Raw genomic sequence first — 14,314 nt, forward strand, 5'->3', positions numbered from 1 at the left:
ATAAATTAGGGTATGTGCCTCCCTTTAAAAAATGGGGTTAAGAGGGGAAAAAATAGGAGAATTTACATATATAAATAGAAATGGCTTAAAGATATTGTAGAACAATCCATTAAGAGAAATGTTAGAAATTAGAACTTCTCAGTGGTGTGAATGCAAACATCAGTAGTGTGCATGAGCGGCGGAAAGTGAAATTACTAGTCTAACTTTGGTAATCAAGGTGAGTGGAATGCAGAAGGTTAATATCAGTCATGAAAAATTGTCGCTATTTCAGTTTTAATATTTAATCTAAGGAGTTATCAACAGTGGTTATGGTTAAAATATTTTGGCCACTTTTTTCAAAGCTGAGTACTTAAAGTTCCACTTCTAAATCCACATTTAGTGCTTAAACAGAAATAGGTGTCTACATGTAGATTTAGGAGCTAACGTTATGAACATCTAGGCTTGAAAAATGTCGCTTACTATATTTATTTTGTTGGTATCCTTTTCTTAAGCTGGGCTATAACGTATGGTCCTGTCTTTTGGTCGTAAGGAGTGGTGGTTGAATGGTTATTTTCAGAAGTGCAGACTGTGTTTACTTAGTATAGTAAATTCTTTTGCTATTTTGGCATAGTATACTGTAATTGTACAAACCATTTATAATATGTAAATATCCTTTCATCAGCCATATACTTGGGGATGCTTATCTTCTTACCACAGTTCATGAGATAGGGTAAATAAGGCACAAAGTACTTGCCAGCTCTAATAGCTGTAACTTATAAAATACTTTCATCACACTGAACAGTCTGTTCAAAAATGTGTAAATTCTGAAAAATGTGTGTCCAGTCTTTCTTTACCTTTTATAAGGCAGTAATGTTTATCACAATTTAAACCACTGTTTTAATATTGGTGACATATAAACTTGTAAGCAAGTTCCAAAGTGGATGTGGTGTTTTTAAACTTATTTTTATTTCCTAGGGAGGAGCTTTACCCACAACATGGCTAGCAAACCCTGCTTCTGATGTGTTTAGTTTGCACCTTAGTGAGCTTCCAGGGGTTTTTCAATTGTGTTAAACCAACACTGTTGTGCTTATGTGATTGGAGAAACAAACCTTTTTATTTGCCAAGAGAGGGCTTGTATGGCTATAGTTTGTAAAGTCATTGATCGTAGAGTTGTTTTATGAATATAAACATTAGTTGATTGTCACTTATGTTTTCATATATAATAACCTTAAGGTAGCTTTTTTAGCTGATACAAACAAATTCTGAAATGTTCGTTTTAATGATGCAGTTGAGTTTAATTATAAGAATAATGCTTAAACATTTCATTTTAATAAATTTAAATATTACATCAGACAACCTATAAATAAGAATTTGGGTACAGTAATTCAAAAGTCAACTATCTCTGTTTGAAAAATTAACTTTGGGGGGGAACTTAACAAACAAAAGAATATTTTTGCCATGACCTAAAGCATTCCATCCTGATCGTAAAGTTATCCAGTCCTTTATAAAATCGTACTTTTTCATACTGATGCCAGGTCCAGAACTGATCTTTAGAAAGGTTTACTGCTACTCCAAAGTATTTGTGACCACTGCTCCTTCTAAGATGTGCGCGCACGCACAGATCCTAAACCCTGCGCAAATGATGAAACACCACATGCACAATAATTTGCACAGAAGCACAATAATTTGCACAGAAGCACAATAATTTGCACACACGGCCTGTCAAATTAGAGGGAACATTGTGACCCTATCAGGCCATTCAGTTTGCCACCTTTCATCTGTCCCCTAACATTATTTTTAGCAGTCACTATTTTGAGAAAGTAATAGAGATGAAGTGTATATAATGGAAACTTTGGTTAGTACATTAATGTTGGCTAACGGTGTGGGTTTTAATGAAGTTTCTATACCAGAAAAAGCTCAATACATGTTATTCAAATCTCTAGTATCCATACAAATCCTTCTCTTCTTTGGTCATCATAATAGAATCATACAGTAAACCTGAGCAGTTGGTGTCTGAACTTGCTCAATAATAGCCAGCTGGCCAGCCAGAAAAGTCAAGCTTTTACTTTATTTACTGGTGCTAATGGGAGTTTGTGGTACATAATTTTTGCCGGCACACTGTGTTATTTTATGTAGAGAACATATCACAAACTAAAAGGAATTCTATTAAACTGGAATCTTCAGTGCTATAGTTGTTAGACTTGAATTTACTTAAGGTGATCTTAGTAGTTTTCTGGAAAAGGGGGATTATATCAAAGAGCATCCAGTTTCCAAATCTGGGTCCAGTGTTAAGGCTAAAAATGAGTCTCTTCCCCCTTTGAAAAAGCAGATTTTAAGAAAATTTCCAATATGCTGGTGCTAGTTAAAGGTAAAATCATGGGTCTACTACTTACCATGATACATACTAGTTCTGGGATTCTGAGTTTGCAAAAGACCCTTTGGAGCAAACATTTTAAGAACCTTGATACTATGGAGATGCTGTGCTTGGGAAGTTGACTTTGTAATAATAATTTTGTGGTGAAATTTGATGTGTGGAATTACATCTACTCACTTAGGTACTGTGGTGTGAAATGTAACTGTGATCTAGAAGAGATTCTTGAACTGAAGAATTGGCTGGTCATGCAGGCTTGCTCCTCCTGCTTGCACCTACCAAATTGCATTAAAAGAGGATAAAATATAAGATACTTTCTGAATTTCCTTTTCCATATAAGGCATTGCTGTAATTACCACAGGGAAGGGAGAAGGTTGCACAATTGTGCAAGGAAGGCAGGATATGTGCAAGACATTTCTGTATCAAAGTCTGAACTCCTAATCTAAATAGTGGAGGTGATTACACTGTCAAAGTATTATCTACATTAAAATGAGAATTACAGTTCTTTGAGTAATTGAACATGTCCATTCTGCTTCAGGTGTGGGCATGCCCAGTGCACCAGAGTAGGAGACTTTTTTCCCCTTAGTGGTATCTGTCCTCAGCTGCCTCATGCTGCTGTGCAGTGGTATAAAGGGTGGCCCCCAGTTCTCCTCAGTTCCCTCTGACTGCCCATGATTGGTAGTCAGTGTGTGTTGGCTTGCTTTGCAAGTGTTCTGTCTTTCTCAAGAATATATATAGTTAGTGTACCCCTCAATAGTTAGTTAGACCTTTAGTTATTTTGTTTAGTTTTGCTTAGATTGTCAGTTTGTGCTTGTTCTGAGTGCTGACCCTCAGTACGGAGTCATGCTCAGCCTCCAGGCTTTAAGCCTTTCATCTGCTGCAAGTCTATGCCAGTAAGTAACCGTCATTCCAAATGCCGCATGAGGGTCACATCTAGGACCACTGTCAAAACTGTAGATATTTCAAGTCCTGGATCAAAAAGGATAGGAAGTTGAGTCTTTGTCTCCTTCTCATGAGGCCGCCTTGTGTCCACTGTCTGAACTGTCCCACTCAGGGCGGGCACCGAGTACTTCTACGCCAGTTAGGGCACATCTGAACATTGCAGCATTTCCACTTTTCCAGTAGCGAGGAAGAAGCACAGACAGCATGCCTCAAAGCAGCCAACCTCTTTCAAAAGATTGAGGTCCCCAGTACTGTCTACCAGCAAGCAAACTGGAGAGCAGGGCAGAGTATCCTCTGGGAAGAGATGCTCCCTGGTACTGACTTTGTCTCACTCAGGGTTTTTGATTCTAGCACCAGTGCCTGTATCATTGAGACCTACACTCGCAGTGGTACTGACTCATTGAATGCGGCAGCAGCAGGAGAACCTTTTGGTAGTGATGACGCCGGAGGCATATGCTGCGGTGCAAGACCTGTTAAGTCTCTTGGTACCAGATTCTCCAGCAGCATAGGAGACAAGTTGTCCAGTACTGATTGATCCTCAGACTTCGTCGACATACCTACAAGTAAGGTCAAACCCTCAGCTCTGTGGCAGACTTCAGACTGTCCACTGAATCCTCTCCTGGTGCCTTCCAGAGGTAAAACCAGTATATGGTCACTGGTACAGACCTCTCTGGAGACACTGTTGTACCAATAAAATAAAAACCAGCAGGATCTTATTAAAGGGAAAAAGGCAAAATACCACATTTATTGTGAATACAGAAAGAATCCTAGTAAGCAGTTAGTCATAGTTATAACATTCTATTCAATCTCATATTTATTCACACATTCATTCATACACACACACACACACAGGTTCTGCAAGGTTGTTATCATAGTTACCAGCCTTAGAGTTGCTCATGCCAAGCCACTGGCAAGGTGGCCTGGACATGAGGAGGGAGCAGGGCCTTGTCAGATGCTCATCTGATGCTCCTGGAAGTTGGTTTGCAGAATCAGACCCCCCCCAAGGTTCTCACTTTTTAGAGTCTATTTTTATAGGAATTTCTTCCTATGCCAGTCTATGGGAATTGCTTCATCATGCTGTTGCTGAATCAATCAGCAGATAGCACATTCCTGACGGCTCCAAGATGTTATCTTGTTCTTTGGTTCTCCCATTCTTGAGGCTGTTGGGTGGATTCCAGTCTGCCCTCCGGGGGGTCCTCTGGTTATTTCCACTTGACGCCTTCTTCAGCGGATGGACACTGGATTCTTAGGCTGGCACCTCCCTGATCATTCAGTTATTATCCACACCAAGCATCCATCCACATACATCCTCTATCTCTATTTTAATCACAATTGTTAATACAACAAAAGGGCGGGGAGTCTCTGGGTGCTGTTTCTGTTGTTAGAGTATTGTTTTGAGTCTCTCTCTCTGTGAATTGCTTTGAGAACAGACTCTGTCTTAGAATGTACTAACACAGTTAGCAGCTTGCAAGTTTCACACATAGAGGGAGAGAAACAGTACCAAAAACCAAGAGACCTCTTAATTAGTAATACCCTGGAATTTGAACTATGGGGAATCAAACTCATTTGTGATTTTGATACAGAACTTCTTTAATATGATCCAACAACACTCCATCGGACCTCGACACCTTATGGTACAGTGCATCTCTGGTCAGGTGACACTGATTCTTCCTCTGAGGCAGTGATTTTCAATCTGTGGCCCAATCAGCACAGAGCTGTGGCCCATGTGACATCCTCAAGGCCATACAGGTGGTATTGGATGCAGCGCATGGTGGTAAATAGGTTGAGAACGACTGCTCTAAGTTGTTCCTATGCTCCTGTGTTCCTATGTTCCTATGCCCCTTGCTCCAGGGATAGAAGGCATCACTCAACTTCCTCCAGAGGCTCCTCCTCCTGGTATCCAGCTGTGGTCCTGTGGTGAACCAGAGACCCATATCCTTGCTCTGGTAGAGGCCTCCTTATGCAATCTTTTATAAGGACAAAGTTTACTTTGTCCACATCTGAAATTTGTGACTGAAGTAGTGTCAGAATTCCACCTCAATCAAGGAATATATTTATTGACTTTCTTTCCTAAACCCCATTCTCAAAAGGATGGAGAGACTCCATGCCTTGGATGTCAAAAGGGCATTAGCTTTTTACTTGGACAGAACCAGATTGTTGAGATCAGAGGTCCCCAAACTGTGGGGCGTGCCCCCTGGGGGATACAGAAGAATGTTGGGGGGGGGGTCTTGACCCGGGCTGTTGGCCGCAGCCCAGCTCTCAGGGGCAGACGGGTGGGGGGGGGGGAGCACAAGGTAAAAAGCTTGGGGACCACCGATTTAGATAGTCATACCAGCTGTTTGTAGCAGTTGCAAACAGGATGAAGGGTCTTACAGTCTCAACACAGAGGAGCTTGTCATGGATTTCTTCCTGCATATGTATGTGCTATGACATTGCCAACGTAACCCTGCCAAGCAGGATGGTAGCAGACTTGGCAAGATCTCAAGCACCTTCTGCACCTTTTTTTAGCTCAAGAGCCAATAACAGACGGTTGTAGGGCTGCAGCTTGGTCATTGGTGCATACATTTACAACTCTTCATGACACCTCTCAGCATTCCAGAGACAATGTCAGGTTCAGACAAGAAGTCCTTCAGCTCTTGTTCAGGTAGACTCTGAAACCCACGTCTGGTTTGAACTGGTTGTGAGTCACCTGAAGTGGAATGGACATGTTCAATCATTCGAAGAAAAAACTATCACAACTTGTTCTGTAACTGTTGTTCTTGGAGATGTGTTGCATGTGTCCATTCTATGACCATCCTCCTTCCCCTCTATATAGGAGTCTCTCAGGTAAGAAGGAACTGAGGGAAGTCAGGTTGCACCCTTTTTGTACTGTCAGCAAAGGGTGTATGTGCTGCTCCAACAGATACTGCTAAGGGGAAAATTTCCGACTCTGGTGCACTGTGTGCATACACCTAAAGTGGAATGGATATACAATGCATCTCAAAGAACAATTATAGAACAGGTTAGTAATTTTTTAAAATTGTTTCTTGGGCTGTTCTGAAAAGTTATGATCTTTGAGATGCAAACGTAGCTTATTACTCTTTGCCTTGTGTAACATATCTGTACTCAAAAGCCACGTGACTTGAATCTGAGCAGTTGTCTTTTGTGACTTGGAATCTCTCATTGCAGACTACAAGTGTTTCTCCTCTATCAGTAAAGCATGTGGCAGCTAGGAATTTACTACTTCGTTTTGTTTGTCGAATATTTGAAACAGAGTAGCAGAATGTCTTTTTAAGTGAATATTGGTTGAAATAATCCATGATATTTAATATAAAACCAGAAGTAAAATAGATGTACTCTCTATTATCCACTTGTGTTTAGATCCTTCGTTAAAAGGTCAAGAATTTAACTTTTATAAAACTAGACAGCAGCCTCTTGAAGGGCCGCTGTATTTTTTATTTTTGTTGGGTATGATGTCATTTTCCAATTATACAGCTTAATCTTGCTTTTTTTAGTGTATAAACAAAATCATTTGATTTGTTTTCAGGTTGGCAAAAGAGAAAGTTATGTATGAAAAAGAAGCAAAACAGCAAGAAGAAAAAATTGAAAGAATGAAAGCAGAAGCAAGTGATGATTATGGAATTAAAAAGCAGGTATGTTCTAAAATATTTAAAAAATATATTTAAAGCATTATAACTTATAAAGGGGGAAATTTGAAAGTGACTTTTAACAAAAGAATCTCTCAGCTTTTTCCAAGCTCCGCTGATATGAACATTATACTAAGTTATCTTAAATATAAAAAGGGCAGTATACAAATGTACACAATTCTTTGCATTTTTAAATATGTTGCTCTTTCCAGAACTGGTGACTCATAAGGAGCTCAATCCTGCAAGGTACTGATTGTTCCTGTGAAATGATAAGCCTCCTCATCTTTGAGTTAAGGTTTCTCCATACCTTGCATGAATGCTCAGGATGGAGTCTGAGGAGGGTTTTCTTACCTTCTGCTTTCTAAATAATTTAGGTAAACCAATGGCATGTCTACGCTAGTGATCTTCCAGCGGCACAGCTGTACCAATGTAGATGCGCCACTGTCAGATCACTCGTGTAGCTTCTCTATGCTGACGGAAGAGAGGTCTGCTGTCGACATAATAAACCACCTAACCAAGCGGTGGTAGCTATGTTGGCCTATGAATTAAGCCCCCCCCCCCCCCTTTTTTTTTTTTTTTGGTCCTATGAATTAAGGTCTGGCTGATTTGTTTTGTTTTAAAATGTGGAATTTTTTTCTGCTTGCTTTTACTTTAGAAATAATAGGAATACAGAGTTTGGTTTTTTGGGGAGCCCCTGGGATATTCAGTATGGACTGATCTTTCTCAGCTTCTAACTGAATGTGTTGAATTGTTAACAGGTTTTTTTTCCCCCAAGCATTTCTTAGGTATTTGCTTTTCAATAGATATTCACACACAACCCCCCCCCCCCCCAACCTTTAAACAGTCTGAATTAAAATCACTTTCAGTCTTAATCAGGCTTCACTTGCATTGTCTCTGGTGTTATAAAATAACGGTTCTCCAGTTATCCTTTGTCTTCCTGGACAAATGGAAGAATAAATGAGACCTTGAGTGTCTAATGTAACAAAAAACAAGCAGAAAAAAATATTTAAAAACCAACAAAATCTCCCTTCTCGCTGCCTTTATTAATCATAAATGGCACAAGCCCAACTCTGGAAAGGAGAAAAACCACACAGGTTATTTAAAAGAAATATTTAGAATTTGGAGGGCATTGCACCATTTACTCATACCACTTTATAGAAGTATAATCTCACTGCCTCTGATCACTGATTGTGGTTTTTAGGCTCTACTGAAATAGAAATGAGAATAATTTCTTTAAAGATTCATTGACACTAATTGGAACTAGTGAATGCAATCCCGATGCTCAGTGTCCCAATTCATCAGATTATTTGAGAGCATCAAGGAATTTCCTCACCTACTCTTAAGAAATTGTCATAATTGACAATAATAGCCTTTGAAGCTATTGCAGTAAAGAGAATGGTAAAGCAGTACTTTGAGGATGTCTTCTGAGGAGCCAGTGACAACAGTTTTTAAATGGATGGCCTCCATTCACTCTGTGGGTATGTCTGCACAGCTTCTGGGAGCAAGTCTTGCAGCCTGGTTCAAAAGACTTGTGCTTGAGGAACTTAAGCTAGTGTGCTAAAAATAGCTGTGGAGACATTGCTTTGATGTTTGGGATTGAGCCCTGAAGCCCACTCTGCTCCCAGGGTTTCAGAACCTGAGCTCCAGCCCAAGCCCTAAAATCCATGTTGCTGTTTTTCGCGCATTAGTATGATGAGCCCAAATAACACAGGCCTTTTGATCCAGGCTGCAAGACCTGCACCCAGAAGCTGTGTAGACATAACTTTTAAGGCTCTCAGTACACTATGAAAATGGCTGCCATTTGATTCCTCAGATGACATCTTCACACAGCTGCTTTAGTGTTCTTTTTTGGTATATGCTCGCAGCTCTGACAATTTCCAGAGTGCAAGGAATTTTTAAGTTCTGAAAGACTAGGATGCTGAACAGAGTGAGTGTGCTTACTTGTTCCACTAGTCCCTTAATTTCAAGATACTTCTAGTAGTGGAAAACTTGTTCCAGAATATATGTGGGATGGGATTTACATATTTAAAAAGACTTCAAGAAAATTCTATTTAGTTATATCGTTATTAAGAATTGAAATTAACTATTTAACTATAATAAATTGAGAATTTAGTTCTATCTTTAATATTTATACATAAGCTTCTGTATCTTTCAGTGATGGTAGAATAGCATTACAGAAATAGTTTAGATACTAGATCCAGTTGTGTGAAGTAAAACTAAAGTTTTAGCTAGTCTATAGTATATTAACTGGGGTAGGAAATCCAGTTCTGGGAACTCTGATCAGGTAATATATTATAATAATTATCACTATAATTTTTTTAAGGGAGAAACTGGAATAGAGGAAAACCACTTACAAGTAAAGCCACTTACTAGTAAATCTTTTAGCTGTGACTTTGCAATGAAACACAGATTATCTAACAATGCACATGAGTGCCTGAAGAAATTTCTATTTTTAAGTGAGTGTTGGTGAAACATGCTGAATTGACAGATCAGGAGACTGAGACACTAATCCTGGGCTGTGCTCCATCACTTTGCACCAATCCACCAGCACAAAGTGGATATAAACATGGTGGATCTGGAGCCTGTAGGATTTCCCCCTGTAGGGAACAATATTTAGGGGGTTGTGTGCCACCTTCGTGTTTCCTGTCACCCTTCTTTTGGCTGCTGGTGGAGGAAGTATGGTTTGGGGCTTCCTCTGAAGCCTCGTGATCCATGGCTCCAGTAGCAACTCTTTGGGGTTGTTGGCAGCTGGTGTAAATTACAGTAGCCTTCAGATTGCTGTCCTGCAGCCGGGCACTAGGTCAGTGAAGTGTTGCCCCATGATTATGGGAATACAAAGGGCCACTTTTATACCCAGTGCACCTCAGCCAAGGTTCTGGGCCTGAAGTCCTTGTTTATATGCCACTGGTACATCCTAAGCAATGGCACTGCAAACTACCTCCTAATGCTCTCAATCAGTGTACCTCAGCTATGAATTATCAACCCTTGTCCTCTTCACTGTGTACCAGCAGGAATATTAGTTGTAACAGCTTTAGTGATATGCGGTGCATAGACAATCCAGGAAGTTTTTGGAAAGCATAGGGGACAATTTCCTGGCGCAAGTGCTAGAGGAGCCAACTAGGGGGGGCGCTTTTCTTGACCTGCTGCTCACAAACCGGGTAGAATTAGTGGGGGAAGCAAAAGTGGATGGGAATCTGGGAGGCAGTGACCATGAGTTGGTTGAGTTCAGGATCCTGACGCAGGGAAGAAAGGTAAACAGCAGGATACGGACCCTGGACTTCAGGAAAGCAGACTTCGACTCCCTCAGGGAACGGATGGCCAGGATCCCCTGGGGGACTAACTTGAAGGGGAAAGGAGTCCAGGAGAGCTGGCTGTATTTCAAAGAATCCCTGTTGAGGTTACAGGGACAAACCATCCCAATGAGTCAAAAGAATAGTAAATATGGCAGGCGACCAGCTTGGCTTAATGGTGAAATCCTAGCGGATCTTAAACATAAAAAAGAAGCTTACAAGAAGTGGAAGGTTGGACATATGACCAGGGAAGAGTATAAAAATATTGCTCGGGCATGTAGGAATGAAATCAGGAGGGCCAAATCGCACCTGGAGCTGCAGCTAGCGAGAGATGTCAAGAGTAACAAGAAGGGTTTTTTCAGGTATGTTGGCAACAAGAAGAAAGCCAAGGAAAGTGTGGGCCCCTTACTGAATGAGGGAGGCAACCTAGTGACAGAGGATGTGGAAAAAGCTAATGTACTCAATGCTTTTTTTGCCTCTGTTTTCACTGACAAGGTCAGCTCCCAGACTGCTGCGCTGGGCATCACAAAATGGGGAAGAGATGGCCAGCCCTCTGTGGAGATAGAGGTGGTTAGGGACTATTTTGAAAAGCTGGACGTGCACAAGTCCATGGGGCCGGACGAGTTGCAGCCGAGAGTGCTGAAGGAATTGGCAGCTGTGATTGCAGAGCCATTGGCCATTATCTTTGAAAACTCGTGGCGAACCGGGGAAGTCCCGGATGACTGGAAAAAGGGTAATGTAGTGCCAATCTTTAAAAAAGGGAAGAAGGAGGATCCTGGGAACTACAGGCCAGTCAGCCTCACCTCAGTCCCTGGAAAAATCATGGAGCAGGTCCTCAAAGAATCAATCCTGAAGCACTTGCATGAGAGGAAAGTGATCAGGAACAGCCAGCATGGATTCACCAAGGGAAGGTCATGCCTGACTAATCTAATCGCCTTTTATGATGAGATTACTGGTTCTGTGGATGAAGGGAAAGCAGTGGATGTATTGTATCTTGACTTTAGCAAAGCTTTTGACACGGTCTCCCACAGTATTCTTGTCAGCAAGTTAAGGAAGTATGGGCTGGATGAATGCACTATAAGGTGGGTAGAAAGCTGGCTAGATTGTCGGGCTCAACAGGTAGTGATCAATGGCTCCATGTCTAGTTGGCAGCCGGTATCAAGTGGAGTGCCCCAAGGGTCGGTCCTGGGGCCGGTTTTGTTCAATATCTTCATAAATGATCTGGAGGATGGTGTGGATTGCACTCTCAGCAAATTTGCGGATGATACTAAACTGGGAGGAGTGGTAGATACGCTGGAGGGGAGGGATAGGATACAGAAGGACCTAGACAAATTGGAGGATTGGGCCAAAAGAAATCTGATGAGGTTCAATAAGGATAAGTGCAGGGTCCTGCACTTAGGATGGAAGAATCCAATGCACCGCTACAGACTAGGGACCGAATGGCTAGGCAGCAGTTCTGCAGAAAAGGACCTAGGGGTGACAGTGGACGAGAAGCTGGATACGAGTCAGCAGTGTGCCCTTGTTGCCAAGAAGGCCAATGGCATTTTGGGATGTATAAGTAGGGGCATAGCAAGCAGATCGAGGGACGTGATCGTTCCCCTCTATTCGACATTGGTGAGGCCTCATCTGGAGTACTGTGTCCAGTTTTGGGCCCCACACTACAAGAAGGATGTGGATAAATTGGAGAGAGTCCAGCGAAGGGCAACAAAAATGATTAGGGGTCTAGAACACATGACTTATGAGGAGAGGCTGAGGGAGCTGGGATTGTTTAGTCTGCAGAAGAGAAGAATGAGGGGGGATTTGATAGCTGCTTTCAACTACCTGAAAGGGGGTTCCAAAGAGGATGGCTCTAGACTGTTCTCAATGGTAGCAGATGACAGAACGAGGAGTAATGGTCTCAAGTTGCAGTGGGGGAGGTTTAGATTGGATATTAGGAAAAACTTTTTCACTAAGAGGGTGGTAAAACACTGGAATGTGTTACCTAGGGAGGTGGTAGAATCTCCTTCCTTAGAGGTTTTTAAGCTCAGGCTTGACAAAGCCCTGGCTGGGATGATTTAACTGGGAATTGGTCCTGCTTCGAGCAGGGGGTTGGACTAGATGACCTTCAGGGGTCCCTTCCAACCCTGATATTCTATGATTCTATGATGCTATGACACCCATCTACTAACTAATTAGGCTGATGTCCTCAACTCACTTCACATAGGGTCCCCAAAAGACATAATATATTAACCGTTCTAGCTCACTCCTTACCCGAATGGGCTGTGAATTGACACACTGTTTCAGAAGTGAAAAGCTCCATATCTTCATCCATCCCCAGTCCCCTTTGGGGAAAAAAATTGAAATTCTCTCTACCGCTTTAAAGATGGTTTTGTTTTTATCATCATACTTTGCTATATTCTTTTTTTCTCAAGAAAATATAGATGCAGGTTAGAGTTTGAAGATTTTCCACCAGTTTAAATAAAGAATCGTACCTGACCCAAATCATACTGCCAGAAAAGTGTGATAAAGCAAGAGGGAAAACTGAGAAAATACTATGGAATAAAGGAAGGCTTATATAACTTTTATGCTTCAAGCATCCAAGTCACCATATCCTAAGCCAAAATATGTTTGCCTAATAGCTTTTTCCAAAAGCAGATTTCATACTAAATTGTTTTTTTTTTTTTTAATTGATTGAGCTTTCCTACCTTGAGTGCAGGGGTCTGGACTAGATGACCTACTAAGGTCCCTTTCAGTCCTACACTTCTATGATTCCCACAAGATTTATATGAGTTTAAGATTATCAGGCAGGAAAATGTTACAACTCGGAATTTATTTATCAAGTGTAAACTGCAAATAAAATCTTTGCAAAATGCCACGAAAAATCTCATCCGTTCTAGCAAAACAGCACAATGGACTCCAGTGCTTTTTTTTAAAAGGGATTAAAAACTGTAGTTCTTATTTGAGTGATTGCCCATGATCATTACACTGTAGGTATCTGTGCACTCCAGTGTACAGTTGTTGAAGAGTTTTCACTTAGTGGTCCCCATTTGGGAGGCATAAGTGCCCTCTGCTGCCTTGTGCACAGGCATAAAGGGTCAAGGTGCCCCTCACGCCACTCAGTTCCTTCCTATTGCCTGTGACAGTTGTTGGAGCTCCCTTTCCTTGCTTCCGCAAGTCTTTAGTCAAGCATTTAAACAGTGCTCATTGTAGTCCTGTATAGTTAGTGTAATTCAGGGGTCAGCAACCTTTCAGAAGTGGTGTGCCGAGTCTTCATTTATTCACTTTAATTTAAGGTTTCGCGTCCCAATAGTACATTTTAACATTTTTTAGAAGGTCTCTCTCTCTCTGTCTATATATTATATAACTAAACTATTGTCGTATGTAAACAGGGTTTTCAAAATATTTAAGAAGCTTCATTTAAAATTAAATTAAAATGCTGATCTTACGCCGCCGGCCCGCTCAGCCCGTTGCTGGCCTGGGGTTCTTTTCACCTAGGTTGGCCACGGGCTGAGCGGGGCCTGCGGCCGGGACCCCGGCTGGCAAGGGGCTGGCAGCCAGAACCCCAGACTGTCAGCAGGCTGAGCGGGGCTGGCGGCCGGGACCCCAGACCCGCAGTGGGCTGAGTGGCTCAGCCCGCTGCTGCTCAGCGCGCTGTCAGTCTGGGGTTCCATCTGCCAGCTTCTGCCAGCCAGGGTCCCGGCTGCCGGCCCCGCTCAGCCCACTGCCGGTCTGGAGTCCCAGCCCTGTCCACATAGAGTAGGTACCTACCTTCTCCCTGGTTCTAGCCATTCTCTTCCTCTCTCTGCACTGAGGTGAGAGTGGGAGTGCACTGAGAACAGGGCTGTGGGTGAGGAGCAGGCTGGGGGTTGGGGTGCAGGATCTGGCCAGGAGCTAGAATGAGGGAGGGGGCTCAGGGTTGGGACAGGAGGTTTGAGTGTGGAGTGCTTACCTGGACAGCTCCATTTGGTGCAAGGGGTGCAGGTGGGAATGGGGTGTGTGTGTGCAGGAGCTCCAGTTTGGTGCTCAGGGTGGGAGTGGGGATGTGGGGGGTGCAAGAGTCAGGGCATGGGGTGTGGGGGAGCTAGGTATGTGTGAGGAGGGTACAGGAGTCAGGGCATGGGGTGTGG

At 42.3% G+C, this 14,314-nt stretch overlaps 1 protein-coding gene across 2 annotated transcripts in view; it reads left to right on the forward strand.

Annotated features, from left to right (window-relative positions):
- The window catches only part of TBCA (tubulin folding cofactor A), a 65,381-nt gene that overhangs the window by 25,029 nt on the left and 26,038 nt on the right, over positions 1-14,314 (forward strand). For both annotated transcript variants that reach the window (XM_077817007.1, XM_077817006.1), the window contains exon 2: positions 6,819-6,924. In XM_077817007.1, the coding sequence (XP_077673133.1) occupies positions 6,819-6,924 (106 nt within the window). The remainder of the gene's footprint in view (positions 1-6,818; positions 6,925-14,314) is intronic.

The sequence above is a fragment of the Eretmochelys imbricata genome, chromosome 5 (genome assembly GCF_965152235.1).
Source record: "Eretmochelys imbricata isolate rEreImb1 chromosome 5, rEreImb1.hap1, whole genome shotgun sequence".
NCBI classification, from domain to species: Eukaryota; Metazoa; Chordata; order Testudines; family Cheloniidae; genus Eretmochelys; species Eretmochelys imbricata.